This window comes from Mangifera indica, chromosome 6, assembly GCF_011075055.1.
Source record: "Mangifera indica cultivar Alphonso chromosome 6, CATAS_Mindica_2.1, whole genome shotgun sequence".
NCBI lineage: Eukaryota > Viridiplantae > Streptophyta > Magnoliopsida > Sapindales > Anacardiaceae > Mangifera > Mangifera indica.
This window is the reverse complement of record NC_058142.1, coordinates 4547222-4563219: the sequence shown is the minus strand read 5'-3', so window position 1 is coordinate 4563219 and position 15998 is coordinate 4547222. Positions and strand designations below refer to the sequence as shown.

General features: G+C 33.0%; 1 protein-coding gene across 1 annotated transcript; it reads right to left on the bottom strand.

Annotated features, from left to right (window-relative positions):
• Nucleotides 1-367: 367 nt before the first annotated feature.
• On the bottom strand, nucleotides 368-14655 carry LOC123219117 (mannosyl-oligosaccharide 1,2-alpha-mannosidase MNS1-like). Its single transcript, XM_044640869.1, has 14 exons — nucleotides 14075-14655; nucleotides 11057-11104; nucleotides 10451-10645; nucleotides 9265-9377; nucleotides 7694-7759; nucleotides 7382-7553; nucleotides 4862-4951; nucleotides 3649-3773; nucleotides 3431-3496; nucleotides 2704-2812; nucleotides 2512-2610; nucleotides 1666-1746; nucleotides 1418-1588; nucleotides 368-972 (listed from the first exon to the last, which is right to left on the bottom strand). The coding sequence occupies exons 1-14, from the start codon at nucleotides 14231-14233 to the stop codon at nucleotides 727-729; spliced, it is 1740 nt and encodes a 579-aa protein (XP_044496804.1). The 5' UTR covers nucleotides 14234-14655; the 3' UTR covers nucleotides 368-726.
• Between the last annotated feature and the right edge of the window lie 1343 nt (nucleotides 14656-15998).

The following is a 15998-nucleotide window of genomic DNA, read 5'->3' as shown; positions in this document are numbered from 1 at the left end:
AATAACATCAATCACTTGATGACATATATAAATATACATTTGTTTGTGTACTTAATATAAATATGTATAATATTACTCTTTCAAAAAATAAAACTATACGTACTTATTTTGAGTACACAAATAAATATGTAATTAATATATATCATCATATAATTGAATGATTTTAAATTAATAATAAAATAATATTTAATCATGTATTGACAGACATAAATATGTATTTATTTATATATTTAAAATAATTACACGTAATAACACTCTTTTAAAAAATAAAACTATGAGTATTTATTTTAAATATATAAATAAAAATATTTTAAATATGCACTACCACATGATTTAATAATTTTAAATTAATATTGAAGCTAAGGCATCAAAACAACATGGCCTTCCATAAAAGATTAAAATTTTTTAATCAACTCATGGTTGACGGTGTGGGAAAAATCCCGTACTCCTGTTGAATAATATGCCATGTTTAATAATCTATATATTCTACGCTACAGATCCATCACCTTCAAGTCATCGACATTTTACCATAGAATACAACATTTTCTTACCTGCACGAGCGTCGGAAGTCTACAGTGAAATATTATTCGCTGATAAATATCAGCAGACTCCCCTGGCTCTCTGCCTGTTTCAAAAATGATAACATCCAACTCTTTGGCACTTCATTAATGTGAGTATAAACTTATAAATTGAGTTCAGCCAAGAACATTTAACAGGAACTGAATCCTATTCATCTCCATGCCGACCTTCCTTCCTGCCGGTGAACCTGAAATTTGGTCGTTTATGTTGCATGTTTGACTGTACAAGATTTTCTTCATTCCGGGCCACAATTCTAAGCGGGTGTGCTTCTGTATTAAAAACCCACTCGTCTAGTGGGATCACCGTGGGGGGTGAGAAAAGAAGATACAGATATTTTAGAGTCTCCGCAAGAAAGAAGGTTTGCATCTTGTTGTCTTTGACTCCACTATTAACCTGGTAACACAAACATTATGGTAAATAAACAACCGTATGTAACAGTGTAGAGCATGATAAATTCAATTTCCATCAACAAAAGCCAATTGCATGGAAGTCACAATCCAGAGGTTTTTAAAAGTTTCTACGCATGGCAAAGCTACTACAGACTTGCTACTACTGCCTCATTAGTAAGAAAGATGAATTCTGTCATCACTGTATAACAGACCCTTACATGGACTACATAATTAGTGAAATCTTTTTTCAAACACTAACTAAAGCAAATGATAAATCATACAGTAGCAGTGAGATACTGAAGTTAATGGTCAAAGCCATTAACAGAGGCTCATTTTCTAAAGAACATCACTAGCTTTGATATTGTTACAATAACAGTGCATATATTGTGAAACACACATGTATATAAAGATAAGATATTATGTAAAGCTGCAGGTTGAGATGTGCTTACATCTTTCAATCCGACATATCCAGATTCTATGCGGGAGTTCTTTTCGAATGCTTGAAATATATTCCAACCCCACTCTTTATATGTCTCATTGCCAGTTAATCGCCACAGGTAAAAAAGTGATTCAACTGTCTCTGGTCTCAATATGTTCCATGATGTACCTACAGTCATGTCCTGAAGAATTGAAGCATGGAACACCGTTAGACAATTGAATTTAACCCATTGTATATCTCAGAATAAGGTTAACTAACCCCTCCAGAATGAAAGAAATAATTCTCTCCGGCCAGTTTTGTTGGTGTTGATTGGTAGAAGTTGTAACATGTCCAAGCAAGCTGAAAGACAAGGGGGAAAAAATCCAGTCAAAAGCCTAGTTGTAATTCTAGAATCCGCAGTTTTTATGGTCAAAAGAAGGTAAGCATAAATATACATTACTTAAGGGTTGGGTCATTCAGCACTCTAGATTAAAGTTGGTTTTGAACTCAGGAGTTCGAATTCTATATTCTCTCATGGCTAGTTAACCAAGGAAATATGAAATGAAATATGCAATTCATATAAGATTATATATCTATGAGCCAAATCCAACTTTTAAATCAAAGCTGGCAGTTTATATATCCATGAGCCAATATTAGATCCGTTAAATCATCTTGGTATCTACACAAGAATTGTCCACATAAAAAAATAAACAAAAGCACGAGCACTTATGCATAGCCATGTTTCCACATATTTAACAAACTTACGAATTTACTGTCAGTAGCTTATTTGCTAACTTTGTTTGATTCTTCCCAAACAAAATGGAGGTAATCATAACTTCACCAAATTTCAACTATCAAGTCAAAATGGAGAACAAGAATCTATTTCAATCACCACTAACATGAATAGCAGAAATAAGTTCAGGATTTTTTTTTTCTTGTTCTTTTCTTTCATAGAATTTTCAAACTTCTAGATTTTCAATCCAGTTTCCCATAGGTGCTTTTCTCCAGAATAAGAACTAATTATTTTCGGAGGATTATGCCCTATCTTTTTGGTGATGTTTAATTCATTTATAAATCAACAGACAGAAGTTTAGGTTGCAAATTATACAGGGACATTGTGAATACCTCTTGTGCAAGTGAAAGAAATTTCTCAGATTCACCAGGCCCAAAATCAAATGATCCTAAAGCCAGCATTCCTGGAGCAAAGCATGCTAATTCGTCCATCTGCATGTATATGTAGGATCAAAGCTTCACTCAGCAATACCTAGCAATACAATGATGTAGCCCTATGATAGTGTTAAGAAAAATGAATGTTACCTTATCTGTCAGTGAATCCCCATTCTTCTCACAAATGTATGCAAAAGATGATGGTGTTGTTCTCCTGATCAAGCTTAATAGACCTTTCATTGATGTCTCCCACATGTCCCTGTTTCCAAGTTTGAAAAGAAAACTTTGAGACCAAGAAATTTAGGAACACAAAATTTTTAAATGAGTCAAGAACATTAAGACTGTAAGAAATAACATGGTAACAAATAAAAATCAACCATCAAACTTTCTTTGAGCAGTCTCTGCCATTTTCCACTAGAAAAGTCTTTGTTATATCTGCCTTGTACACCAAATTACCATATAATTTTTTTTATAAATTCTATTCCTGACATCAGAATTATAATGAGGAAGCTAAAATTGCACAAAATAAAGTCACAATCAGTTCTACATTTACCATAGACACCTTAAGATATTGGCTTCATCAAAGCTGATAACAACCACATAATGAGGACAAATATCTATTTCTGTTTTAAAAAAAAAAAACACAAATACCAGAGAGTTCCATTTTCTCTTATCGATCCAAGAAAAGAGAAAGGAAAGAAAGAAAGAAACATTGCTTTTTTTTCCAATATTGTTTATGAGTTCAGCTCCCCAAAACATTTTTACAATAATATGACTTTCTTGGCTATCATATTAAGATATAAAATGAAACAGTAAATGATCATAGCACAACGGATAATGCAGAACCATGAGTAGATACATGCTCACTAGATCTCACCTATAAGGTCTCACTGCTGAAGTTTTGTTCCCTTGTATCCAAACTTTGAGTAAATATTCATAAAAGCTGCAATTAACAACAGATTAAAGCAAACTCATTAAATCATACTCATTCACTTGCATCAAGTAGTGAACAAAGCAAGCAGCTAAAGGTCAAAGATAATGATATGCGAGCCCACTAAACATCTCACAAAAAAATATTAAATGATTGGTCAATACCTATCACCCATGGCACCAAAGGTTATGGTCGAGTATGATCTAGCTCCTCCCTGAGGATTAATATAGATGGGTAGCAAACCATCAGCAGGGAAGGTTTTATTAAGCTCCTCTACAACCCTCTCCACCTGAAACATTAGTAGCAACAAATAAATAAATCCCCAGGAAATTTATGTTGAGAATCTTCATCACTCAGAAATGTAATGATTTACTCCCTTTGACAATATTTGGTTTTCAAATTTAACCTCTAGTGAGCAAAGCAAGGACATCAATGATTGACAATAATATCTGAATGATAAACATTATGCCCATGTTTGGTTTGTGGATTATGAATCAATGACATGAAAATATTATGATTAGAAATCAATGGAATAAAAGCATTATGAATGAAATAAAAATAATTTGTTGAAATAAAAATAAAAATACCTTGTTTGCATGTAATTAGGAATGTTGATGAAATAAAATAATTTGTCGGTTTTAGAACGAGAATAGCCATAATTTATTTAAATAAATATAAATTTCGAAATTAAAAAAAATTTAAAAGTCTTTTAAAAAATTTTCAAAATTATTCAAACCAGTTAACTACAGTCAAACTCGTCGGCTGTGAATTTCCCACACACTTCAAGCATCACTGCTGGCATGTGGAGAATAAGAAATCGATGATCTGCCTACCTGTCCAGATTCTGGCTGCCAAAAACCATCACAACAATGTCACACATGATGGCCATAATCTACAACCACTGCATGTGATGTCATTATGATGATTAATGAAGGCCAAGATCTGCACAGTTGGATAGATCACCCGTCTCTGATTTTCCATGCGCCAACAGCATGTCAGAATTTTGTCATCCAACGATGGCAGCACAGTTGGCAGCAGAATCAGTGCCAGGGACAGGGGATAAACAGCAAAAATTAATTATTGAATTGTAAAATGATTTAAACTTCAACATATTGATTTAGGGATAAATACAAAATTTTACAATTTTAAAAGGGGTAAATTGGACATTTTAGACATCCATTAAAAGTAATGGATGCCATTCCACCCAAATTGGAAGGAATGCAGCCCCTTCCATAAACCAAACAAAAAACTGGGACTAAGATTTTCATTCCCTAGTCCATTCACCCCAAGCAAACATGACCTCTGCAAACAATATTTAACACATGATGAATAACACATTCCATCACACAAGGTCATAAAAGCACACGAGGAATTAACCTTCTGCTGATACTTCAGGTCTCCTGTCCTTTGGGAAAGAGCAATAAATTCCAACTGCTCTGTGCCAGAATCTGCCAGAATGCTATCACCCTGAAAAGAGGAAAGAGATATAAACAATCAGATCAGCAATGATAGAATATCTTAGAATTTGATGAAAGACCCAAACAGATCAATAAATTGAAAAATACAGCTTCCACAGAGGACAGAATGCTGTACTTGAAGACTAATATAGACAACTCTGTACTTTCAAATACAATTAACAAAAATAGTCTCAGGGAAAACAGTTTTACTTGATGGATAACCAAGCTGTGGAAAAGAGAAGAAGCCATATAGGTCCCACTCTTCACAATCTCAGAAATCTCAATTTCCTAATTTTTCAGAGATCACAAGTATCTCAATTTCCTAATTTTCTAGACATCTAAATATAGCAAATAGGAATTGTGTAATATTATAGGAGTTGAATGCAGTTCCCTAAATTAGAGATCTTCTTCCCCATAAGAAGAAGATAATTCTCATGTAATTTTTATATACTGAAATACAATTTCCTTCAGTTTATATGGTATCAAAGCAAAATCCTGAGGCCAAAATCCTGTTCAGACGTCAGAAAAGCCTGCCAGAGAAGCTTTCAGAAAACACTGAATCATCAGAATAGCATTAAAAGTTGTTGAAGATCGCAAAATCATCGGAATAGCATTAATAGTGTCCTGACAACTGTAGCCCACATTCCTCATATTTCCTCTAATACTGAATCTCACTTAGTCCAGATTACCACCATTCATCTCAAAACGGATAATTTTGTACACTGCTCTTAATCAGTTCACGGTTATATCCAAGAATGAGAAAAATTGGTTACTTTTGACAAGAGATACTCAGGAACTGGCCATTACAGATCCATTATACACAACTCAAAAAGCTGAGAATTCCATGGAAGAAGATCTAAATAAAACATCAAAATTTAGAGGCCCAGATGTAGGACTAAGTTTAGAATTAGCCTGAACATTTGGAAAATCACCCCTTAGATTTTGATATTGGCTTGTTACCAAAGGAATAGATGGATCAGTAGTAATTTTGTGAGACCTCCTCCTGGTATAAACCAGAAGCTCAGAGTTTAGGATTTGCTTATCCTTTTGTTTTGATTCTCTCCTTTTTCAGATACATCAATGCTTGGTGTTGCATTATTTTGAACATCAATATCATGTTCTTGTTTTTAAGAGTGGATTGACAAGATCAAATTTGGTAACGGTTCAAGAGCTAGACCACAGTGGGATGCAAGTGGATCTTTACTGTAAAATGTAAGATGGACAGAAGCATTGAAAGTTATAAGGCAACGCTTGTGGCTAAAAGGTTTACCCACACCTATGGGATAGACTATCAGGAGACATTCACCCCTGTTGCTAAGATAAACTCAATACGAGTGTTTTTCTCCTTAGCAGTAAATTATAACTGACCTTACATTACATCAATTAGATGTTAAAAAAAAATGTTTTCTTGATAGAGATTTGGAAGAAGATGTTTTCATGGATCTCCCAACTAGCTTTGAAGAAGACTTAAGAGTGGCCAAGGCATGCAAACTGGAAAAATCCTTGCTTGGTCTTAAAGAATCTCCCACAAGATGTTTTCATGGATCTCCCACCTAGCTTTGAAGAAGACTTAAGTGTGGCCAAGGCATGCAAACTGGAAAAATCCTTGCGTGGTCTTAAAGAATCTCCCACAACTTGGTTTGAAAGGTCTGGAAAGATAGTGAAAAGCTATGGCTACTCTCAGAGCCAAGTCGATTACACAAAGTTCTTCAATAAACACATCAGAATAGTAAGACTGCCGTTCTAATTGTGTATGTGGATGACAAAATATTGACAGGAAATGATATTGTTGAGATTGAAGAGCAAACTAGTAGGTGAATTTGAAATTAAAGACTTGGGAGCTCTAATGTACTTTCTTGGAATGAAATTTGCAGGAATCAAAGAAAAAAATCTTCATGAATATGGTAAATGAGAATTGTATAATATTATAACAAAAGGGTTGCACAAGAAATGATTAGCAAGCTGGTCATCAAAGATATCTTCAAGCCAGCTTGAGGAGAAGTGTTAAAAAGAGAAAAATCCAGATAAGGTTTCCTAATTTTCACAATCTCAAATATCTCAATATCCTAATTTTCCAAAGATTATTATTTCTTGTTCTTAGCTAGGTATCTTGTATATATAGAAAATAAGAATTGTGTAATTTTCTAGGAGTTAAATGTAGTTCCCTAAATTAGAAATCTCATGTAATTTTTATATAGTAAAATACGATATCCTTCGGTTTATACAAGCAACTGAAAATGTTTAAGAAAAAGTTTATGATGTATTTGAGAAGCTTCAAGAAAATATACAATGCTATAAAGTTAAAAAAATTTGGGATAAAGAAGCATCAATTAATTACACAACTATGCTATCGAGATATAAAGATAAACCAGACCAACTCAAATTATTATACCAAGTGTGACTTAAAGTGAAAAGTTGAACTTAAAAGTTGACAACTTACTCCAGTCCATGATGGGTTATGCGGATTTCCACGAGCCAAGTTAATAATGTTATAAGGAATTCCAGAATGAGTATTCCATGCAGGCAGCAATCTATCTGCAATATCTCTAGCTTTCTCAAGAAACACTTTGTCTTGTGACAGATCATATGCACTAAGAAGTCCACCAACAACTCTGAATCATGATTAAAGACAAAGCTAATGTATCAGTAAAAGCAAAGTACCAGGTTCTTCCATAGATTAATTCAAGAAGAGACATAGCCCTAAACAGTTGTTTAATAAAAATCAACTATGTATTAAACCTGTTAACGCAACCTTATGGTTGTCTCAAAAACACTAGCTTCATAATCCTTGTGAAAGTCCAATGAATCTGCAACCCAACTGCAAAGAAATGCATTGTAAATCAAATGAGATTTCAGTCATCAATATCCACAATTCAAATTAATTTGAACTGCATGGCATTAAACACATATCAACAAATGATGAAAAATTCAGGGAGAAATGTTAATAGGAAAATAAAAATAAAATATAAAACATATGCAATTATTAGTAATTGAACAATCAAAATTGATGAGATGATAAGCCAGGCTGTGCTGGATGTGAAACAAGGTTCTGCAGATATGAGTTGGAGGTATGATACCAACTGTTAAGATAAAAATAACCCAAAATAAAGGAAGAAGCAAAGAAAGGTAATTCAACACCTTAGGAGCAACAAAAAATGTCTTTTAACAAAATTTCATTTAGGGTACGTAGTAGCTACTTTCAGACTTTAAAATTACATCTCATAACCACATTAGGACTAGCAACAAATAGACAAGGAAAAGAAGATGAAACAGTAGGCATATTAAGAAAATCTGTAAGAAAAGTACTCTTGAACTCAACCCTGTCATACTATGCACTAAATAGATTGGTGTCCCATAAAATTGTTTCTCTTAAAATTTATGCAACATAGAATAAAAATGACCAGAAACATGTGAACTTGCAAGGAAACAACTATCAAAAAACATAAGAAACAAATGGGGAAAAATAAAGGACGCAAAAAAGAATCAATAGGCAGTAGATTGCAAATCTTTCAACTGGAGGACAAGAAACAACTATCCTGTGAAAATTTTGGCTTAATAAAGAGCACTGATATGTTAGATGGATAATAAACTCTTCAAAAAAGATTTATCTAAAAGCAAGAATGTAGAATATATACTGGTTGAAGACGAAACAATCTATTTATTGAGTTCACAAAAATGAAGCAAATCAACTGATTCAAGGATCCCTTAATCACTTAAAAAAATCCAATTAGCTATCTTACCCAAGGAACCAAAATGAACTGTCAGAGAGAAATTCCCTTCAACCTAGAAGATAGAATTAGAAGACAGCATTTTGAATCATGTGGAAATTAAATTTTTAAAACATTACTGGATTACCAGATAGCAAAATAATTAAAAAAAGTAAGAAATTAAATGATAGGCAGTGCCTAAATCATTAGTCATTTTCTATTCAAAATCATCAGCCTAGGAACTAGATTCCGTGAGCAAAATTTTAATCAACAGTTTAATGTAAAGAGTAATGTTCAAATTCAAGTGGCTGTGATTTACACTGACTCATTGGCTGAACTACATTACTGCTTTCTCGTATGAATGAGATATTTTTTGCCCCCTGCAGTCAATTAGTTTGTTTTTTAAGTAACAAACAAATAAAATTGCCCTGCAAAGGAGCAAATCACAGCATCTACTTACTACATCTCATCCAAAATTTAACTTTGGAAAGCCAGAGACAAACTTAACAGCTCTGAGGGTTTTGAAAAAAATTGGAACATAATGCAATGGAAACCCTGAAAGAAATAAAAATACATGCACTGAAAGCAAACAGCAATTAAAGAAATTGAAACTCACTCTCTAGCTCTTCGAAATTGTTCATCTAGACCCATTATATATAAAGTATCAAGAGAGTCTATAAGTGTTGCTCCAAGACCACCAAAGCTATTGACACCATCCTTCGTTTGTGGCTGTTAACAAGATAGTATAATAATTAAAAGAATAAAATTAAGACTTAAACTGGTTCACAGATAAAAAAAATTGAGGATAATTTTTTTTCTTTATAATTAATATGAAAGGCTTCAGGTCTGATTTTGTATATTTTTTACGGGCTGTTAAGTCAATAGGAATCATAACACCCATATTTAATTTTGCACAAATTATACCAACACTTTCATAGGTCTGTTATGTAGTTCTCTTTTCTCCATTCAGGGAGATCCTGCCTTTTATGATAAGCATCTGATCCACCTTTGCACCTTCTTACCAACCAAGAAAAAAGGGAGAACTAAATCTCAAATTTCAAATACTGAGCTAAGAATAATTAAAAAATAGTATATATCTTGTTTTGGAATTCAATCTATCAGACATTAAAGAAAATTTGATTATAAGAAAGGCATGACATAAAACTGTACAACCAAGAAATTATTATAAAAGCTGATTGTTTTATAAGAACAGAACTAAGCCAAGAAGTTTCCAGATGTTTCTTTCAATCCATTTGGTCAGTCCAACCCCCAAAAAAAACAGAAAGCATGAAGCTAGTCAAAGACAAAATGGAACTTGTAAAACCTAGACCAAATTCTAGAATGAAAATTTTACTCTATGCACAAGTACTGTGCCTAACACAAATAATACTACCTTATTCCTCATACAATAAAGTACCAACTCAAAAATAATTGATGTCACGATTTCTATTCAGAGCCATCAATTTTTGTTAACAAAAAGTCATGTTCTGGATTCCACTAAAATGCTAATATTTCAAACCAAAATCAAAGTTTCAGAGACATTTGAGTAAAGTAATGTTTTCTTAAGTTTCTCATCAAAAAGTAATGTTTTGATTGCAAACCATTATAATAATATGTAGAACAATACGTCAAAGCTAACAGTATTGCAAATAATTTTGAAAGAGGAAAGACACATGGCTTAATAACTAAGAATTAAAACCGATAATCCATGGTGATGTGATCATATATCATAATAGTAAGACATAAAACCAAACAAATGTTAATGAGTGGAATATATAAACATATGATATGCTTGAACATACCTGAAGTTCATCTTGACCCCACGCATACTTCTCATATGAACTCCATGCATGAATCATAGCTTCTTTCACTTTCTCTCTCCGCTGAATATCAATAGGATCATCTTTTAAAACCTTCTTACCCGGGATCTTACCATGTTTTCCAATATTCTCAATTTTTTGAACTGTATTGCCATTACTATCCTTTAACTCTTCCAGCTGAAAGAACAAAAAATTCATCCATTCAACAGTTAGGCAACCTTGAAATATTCTCATTATAAAATGTAATCCGTCCCCCATGGCTTAGCCTTATTAGTTACCTAAATGACATGAAGACAGATAAATAGAGCCTTTTTAATGAACATTTCAACATATTAATCAGAAAAATATTGGCCTTTACAACAAATATGTTACTCATTCAACTTAAATAAAAGTATTTGTGTATAACCAACTATAACCGTGAGAAAACTCAGTTGTTTTCAGACCTACATGTGAAATTGCAAATTGATTTGGTAGTCACACAACAGCATATCATATAACCTACACTAAATAGAAAATTTGCAAAGAGAATGCTATGATAATGAACAAAGACAATTACCAAATAAAAAAAATTGAACAAAGATCTCCTACCATATTTTGCAATTGTGTAACTTCTTCATTTAACTTTGAGATTTCAACCTGAAAGTGAGAAAGAAGTTTGTTACTTATTAACAGTAAAATAGCAATGAAAGTTCAGGCAGGAAAAAAATGTAGAGTAACAAATTAAGTAGATCCAAACACTTAAATTTCAAGCGCAAGACCCCCTTAAAAGTTGAGTTTTTAAGAAAAAAAGTCAAATACCTAAATTTTACTGTGCCCTTAGAGATACATGATAACAGGCTTGTTAAGTAGATCCAAACACAAAAGTTCATAACCATAGTTAACAAAATCAATGGAATATTATTATAAGCACAAGACCCCTTATTTACTTGGCTCTAACAACATGCGAGTAATCATTAAAACAACAAAGGCACTCCACAATGGAATTTAAACTCTAATAAAGCCAATTCTTCGAATGCTTATGCCATGTTTACTACATGGATCACACAAGGAAATGGACAAGGGACTGCATATTCCCTTGTTCACTTCAAGTTTTTTTGGGGAATTGCTATTCCATAGGATTGTCCATTCCCCAATATTTGGGTGGAATGGGTATTTCAATGGTAGCGGAATGGGAAAAATTACTGTGCCACCATGTGAATTATTTTTATAATTTAGTAACTATTTAAATTAAAATTTAATAAATAAAATCTTAAAATACTTTTTTGTCCCCATCACTTCACCAAAACAGTCATCGTCAACCACAACCATGGCCATTGCACTAATGTGACAGTTGCCGGAATTATGCACAGACGTGACATTGCTTAAACTATGTACCAATGTGGCCTCGCCAGAATTATGCAACTGTGTCACTGTCGATGTGTGTGGGACCACCAGCCAATGATTTGCTGATCTTAGCAGGTTGCAGCCTTATGCGTAGGAACCATTTCTACCTTTCCTTGTACCTGATGACAATCTGGTAATTTCAACAGCTGCAAGCTGCCCAAATCAACATATTGTTGGCATAGGTCCAAAATGTGCTATAGGTGAAGTTGAAGGCACAAAGAATGATGTCAGCCGACAACGTTGATCAGAGTTTGACCAATTTCAAAATTTTAATTTTTTATTTTAAATTTAAAAATGAAAAGAATCACTTTATATTTATTATATAAAAAGAAATTAGAATCACATTACTTTTGTTTATAATATTTAATTTTTAATTTCAAACATTTATAAAATATTTTAAATTATGGGTAATCTTGGCTTAATTATGTGAGAAAATACATATATAGTAATTTAAATTTGAGGGTATTTTTGTCAAAAAAACATATATTTTATTCCATTCCATCACTATTCATCGTTACAAGTAAACAAAGTAATCACATTTTATTCCTCTACACATCCCCATTCCAATCCCCATACCCATTCTCATTCCCATGCATTCCACAAAGTAAACACTGGCTTATAGATTATAAGTCCAGTATTCAACTTGCTGTGCGGGTGACCTTCTCAAGAAATGAGTCTAAAATCTAGTTGACTGCACATTTGAGAGTTTTGGTATCAAGATCTCAAAGTTGGGTAGAGAAGAATTTTTTTTTTTTTTCTGGTTGATCTATGGCCACTTTATTCACTTCCTCTTGAATCATTTTCATCCGACACCAAAATTTTCTAATTCACATTTTCAATAATAATAGTATAAAGAAAATTAAAAAAATAAGTAGTCTTGGAGCTTTGCCATTGTATTGATGAAGTTGCACATATATAGAAAGGCATAAAAAAGTAATTAAGATATAATCAACATGATATAAAAAATGGTGTGGTAAAAGACTTCTCATTCTATCTCTTCCTCCCTCTTTTTACTTTATCTTGCCCCCTCCCTAATACTCTCCAAACTCCACTAATCTCTTTTATGAATATGCATTAAACATTTTGGAAGTGGAAGCTAAAGTTTGTGGAGATAGAGAAAACTATAGCTTTTTAAAGGCATTTGGAGTCCTCTTTGCATCTCAAGGCCTATATTTAAGAAAATTCTTCCTGCATTTAATTCCCTCTAGCTTATATCCTTTTTTACCAGTATTTTAAGTTCATTCAAGGGAAAAATTGCAAGGTTTAGTTGAAAATACTAGCTCTTTTCTTCTCTATTTTCCCCTCTTTTATGTTGCTCCTTGTGTTTAAGTCATTTTACTTTAGTCATAACCCTCTCTGATCTCCTTTACGTCCATATCTCCTAATAGAAACTAAAAAGGGTTCCAATACCTCTTCATGTCAACATCTTAATGAATTCAGGAAAATAATTCACAATACATACCCACCCCTCAGTTCAATTGTGTATGTGCATGTCTTTGAGCAGTTTTTGCCTCTAAATCACATGTGTTCTCACTTCTCAGTGTATATTATAATGTCCATCGCATACTAGTAAATTCCTAGAATCCAGATTAACCACAATAGTGGAACTTAACCGTTCATTCTTTGAAATCTACCAGGAACCAACATGAATTCCAAGAACAAGCACAGCCACACTCACAATCGAATCAGCAACATAATAATAACTCAGGAAAGTGGATCACATTAGATGACACCCCTCACTCATAAATTCAATTATCCGAATGCACATGTTTTTGCCCAACTTTTACCTCTAAATCCAAATTGTTCTCAGCACATTTTGAGGTTTTCATCACATGCTAACATATTTGGAGAGTCCACGTTTGCCACAATAGTAGAATTTGAACGTTCAGTCCACAAATCTACGGGGAACCAACATGAACTCCAGGAACAATTACAATCACAGTCACAATAACATCTATAAATTTTCAATCAGATTTCCTACAACGTCTAAAAAAAATGTTCTTTATTCCAGGGACAGTTCAAAATTTTCCAGTATAGTCGAAACTCTAAATTCATCCTCAACGAAAACTATCAAATTATCACAAGCAAAATTATAATTAATTATAATCACGTAATCAACAAAAACCTGAACAGAAATGCACCACAACGAGCCGAGCAAAAACAGATATTAGACAAACAGAAAATACAAAATGTAATTTAATAACTAAATAGAGAAAGAATTACCTCGTGTTCTCTAACAAGAGTCTGGCGATCCCAAACAACAAAAGAAACAGAAACAAAGACAATGAAAAGCATGGCTAGACGTTTCGGTCTCTTGAGATAATAAGAAGGATTACAGTATCTCCAGCTGGAAGAAGATGATGAAGATCTGCTCCTCGCCATCAGATCAGATCTCCCGATAAAACAAAAGCAAAACTGAAAATAGTGGATTTGCAAGAAGAATTACGAAACAGCAGAGAAAATTTTCGAGGCTCTGATCATAGACTTGGTCGGCTGGTTGGGTGGGTTTGAAGCGTGAAGAAAAGGATGAGCAGGAGATGGAGACGACTTAAATTTACAGGAGACTTGCGTTTGGTCTTCGGTCAAGTTAGTGAGGTGAGGTAGAGGGACTAATCAAAAGTTGACATGTAATCATTCACATTACACATCGTCTTTTGTTTTTTGGTGTTCATTATTTTTCTTTTATTTAATTTGGAAAGTTCTTTTGACTTAATTACCGCTGAATGTAAGCAGATCGTGGATAGCTTGTGGACTGAGCAAAGGAGACTGGAAACGATGAGGAAGAAAAGAGGAAACTTGAATTTTGGCATGAAGATCTTTGCATCCGACCTCAAATTAAGCAAGCTTGGCACCTACTGGACATCGTGGGGGAACGGGTTGGGCCAAGCCCTCCATTTTTGGTGTAGCCCTTAGAGGCACATTCTGTTACTCTAAGGGCTATGCTAGATTGTGGACTGTTTGGGGTTGAAAACCAAGCCCACACCAGTTTGGCATTACCCATTATTATAGTGAGCGGTGCAAAAAAAATAAAAATAAAAATATAAAAAATTATAAAATTTTAACTTATTAATTTTTAAATTTAAAAAATTATATTTTTAATAAAATAAAATAGAAAAAGAAGTTGTAGTATGATAAAAAATAAAAAAATTAAACTAATTTATAATAAATTAGTTGAATTCTTAAAGTCAATCTTATTTATGTAAGACAATTAAAACTTAAGTTTGATTAAAATTTGATACTTGAACTTTTATTTATAATGAATAAAAAGGTTGTTAATATGTATCTTTTTAATATGGGACATTTTTGTAAAAATGTAAAGTGTAAAAATGTGAGAAGATACATTTCAACAATTTCATTCACTTACTATATATAAAAAGTAAGTGTCTAAGTTTAAGTTTGGTTTGTCTCATGTAGATGAGATTGGTCACAAGAATTCAACTTATTTATTATAAATAAGTTTATCTTATTTTCAATCACAATTTAATTTCTTAATGTGTTTTTTTTTTTTCATTAGATAACATAAGTTTAAAAAACTATTTAATAAAAATTTATTTTATTATTAAAATTAACGGATTGATCTACTAAAAGCATATGGGTTGACCCATTAAGGGTTTGACATAAAATGATTCATTACAATATAAATTATGTTGCAGGTCTTCATTATCTAGTGGACTAACTTGACCAACATTGTAATAAACCTTGATCCAACACACATTGCCAGCCTCGGCTCAATCTAGCCCAACTCGTTGACATGTTTAGCAACTACCCAAAGACATCTTGAATTTGGAATGACCCCAAGTATTTAGGTTGGAACTTTTTGATTTCCTTTATGCAAAGCTAGTCATTCGTATGACTGAACTTTGACATAAGCTCAATCACCATTTGATACTCTCGATAAGTTTTTTCTCCTATTTGTCATCATCTTCGTCTTGCGTTAGGCTTTCTTGAAGTTATGTTTAAAGATCTGCAATGCAGCTTCTCTAGGCCACTTATGCCTTAGATAGGCATGACACATGGAGCAGGGGCGGATATCCACACAAGGCTTCAAAAGGAAACAGTTATATGTTGGTGCGGTACTAGTGTTGTACATGTACCTAAACAAAAATAACAAGTAGAACCATGAGTGGGGAAGGTCTTCAATCATGCA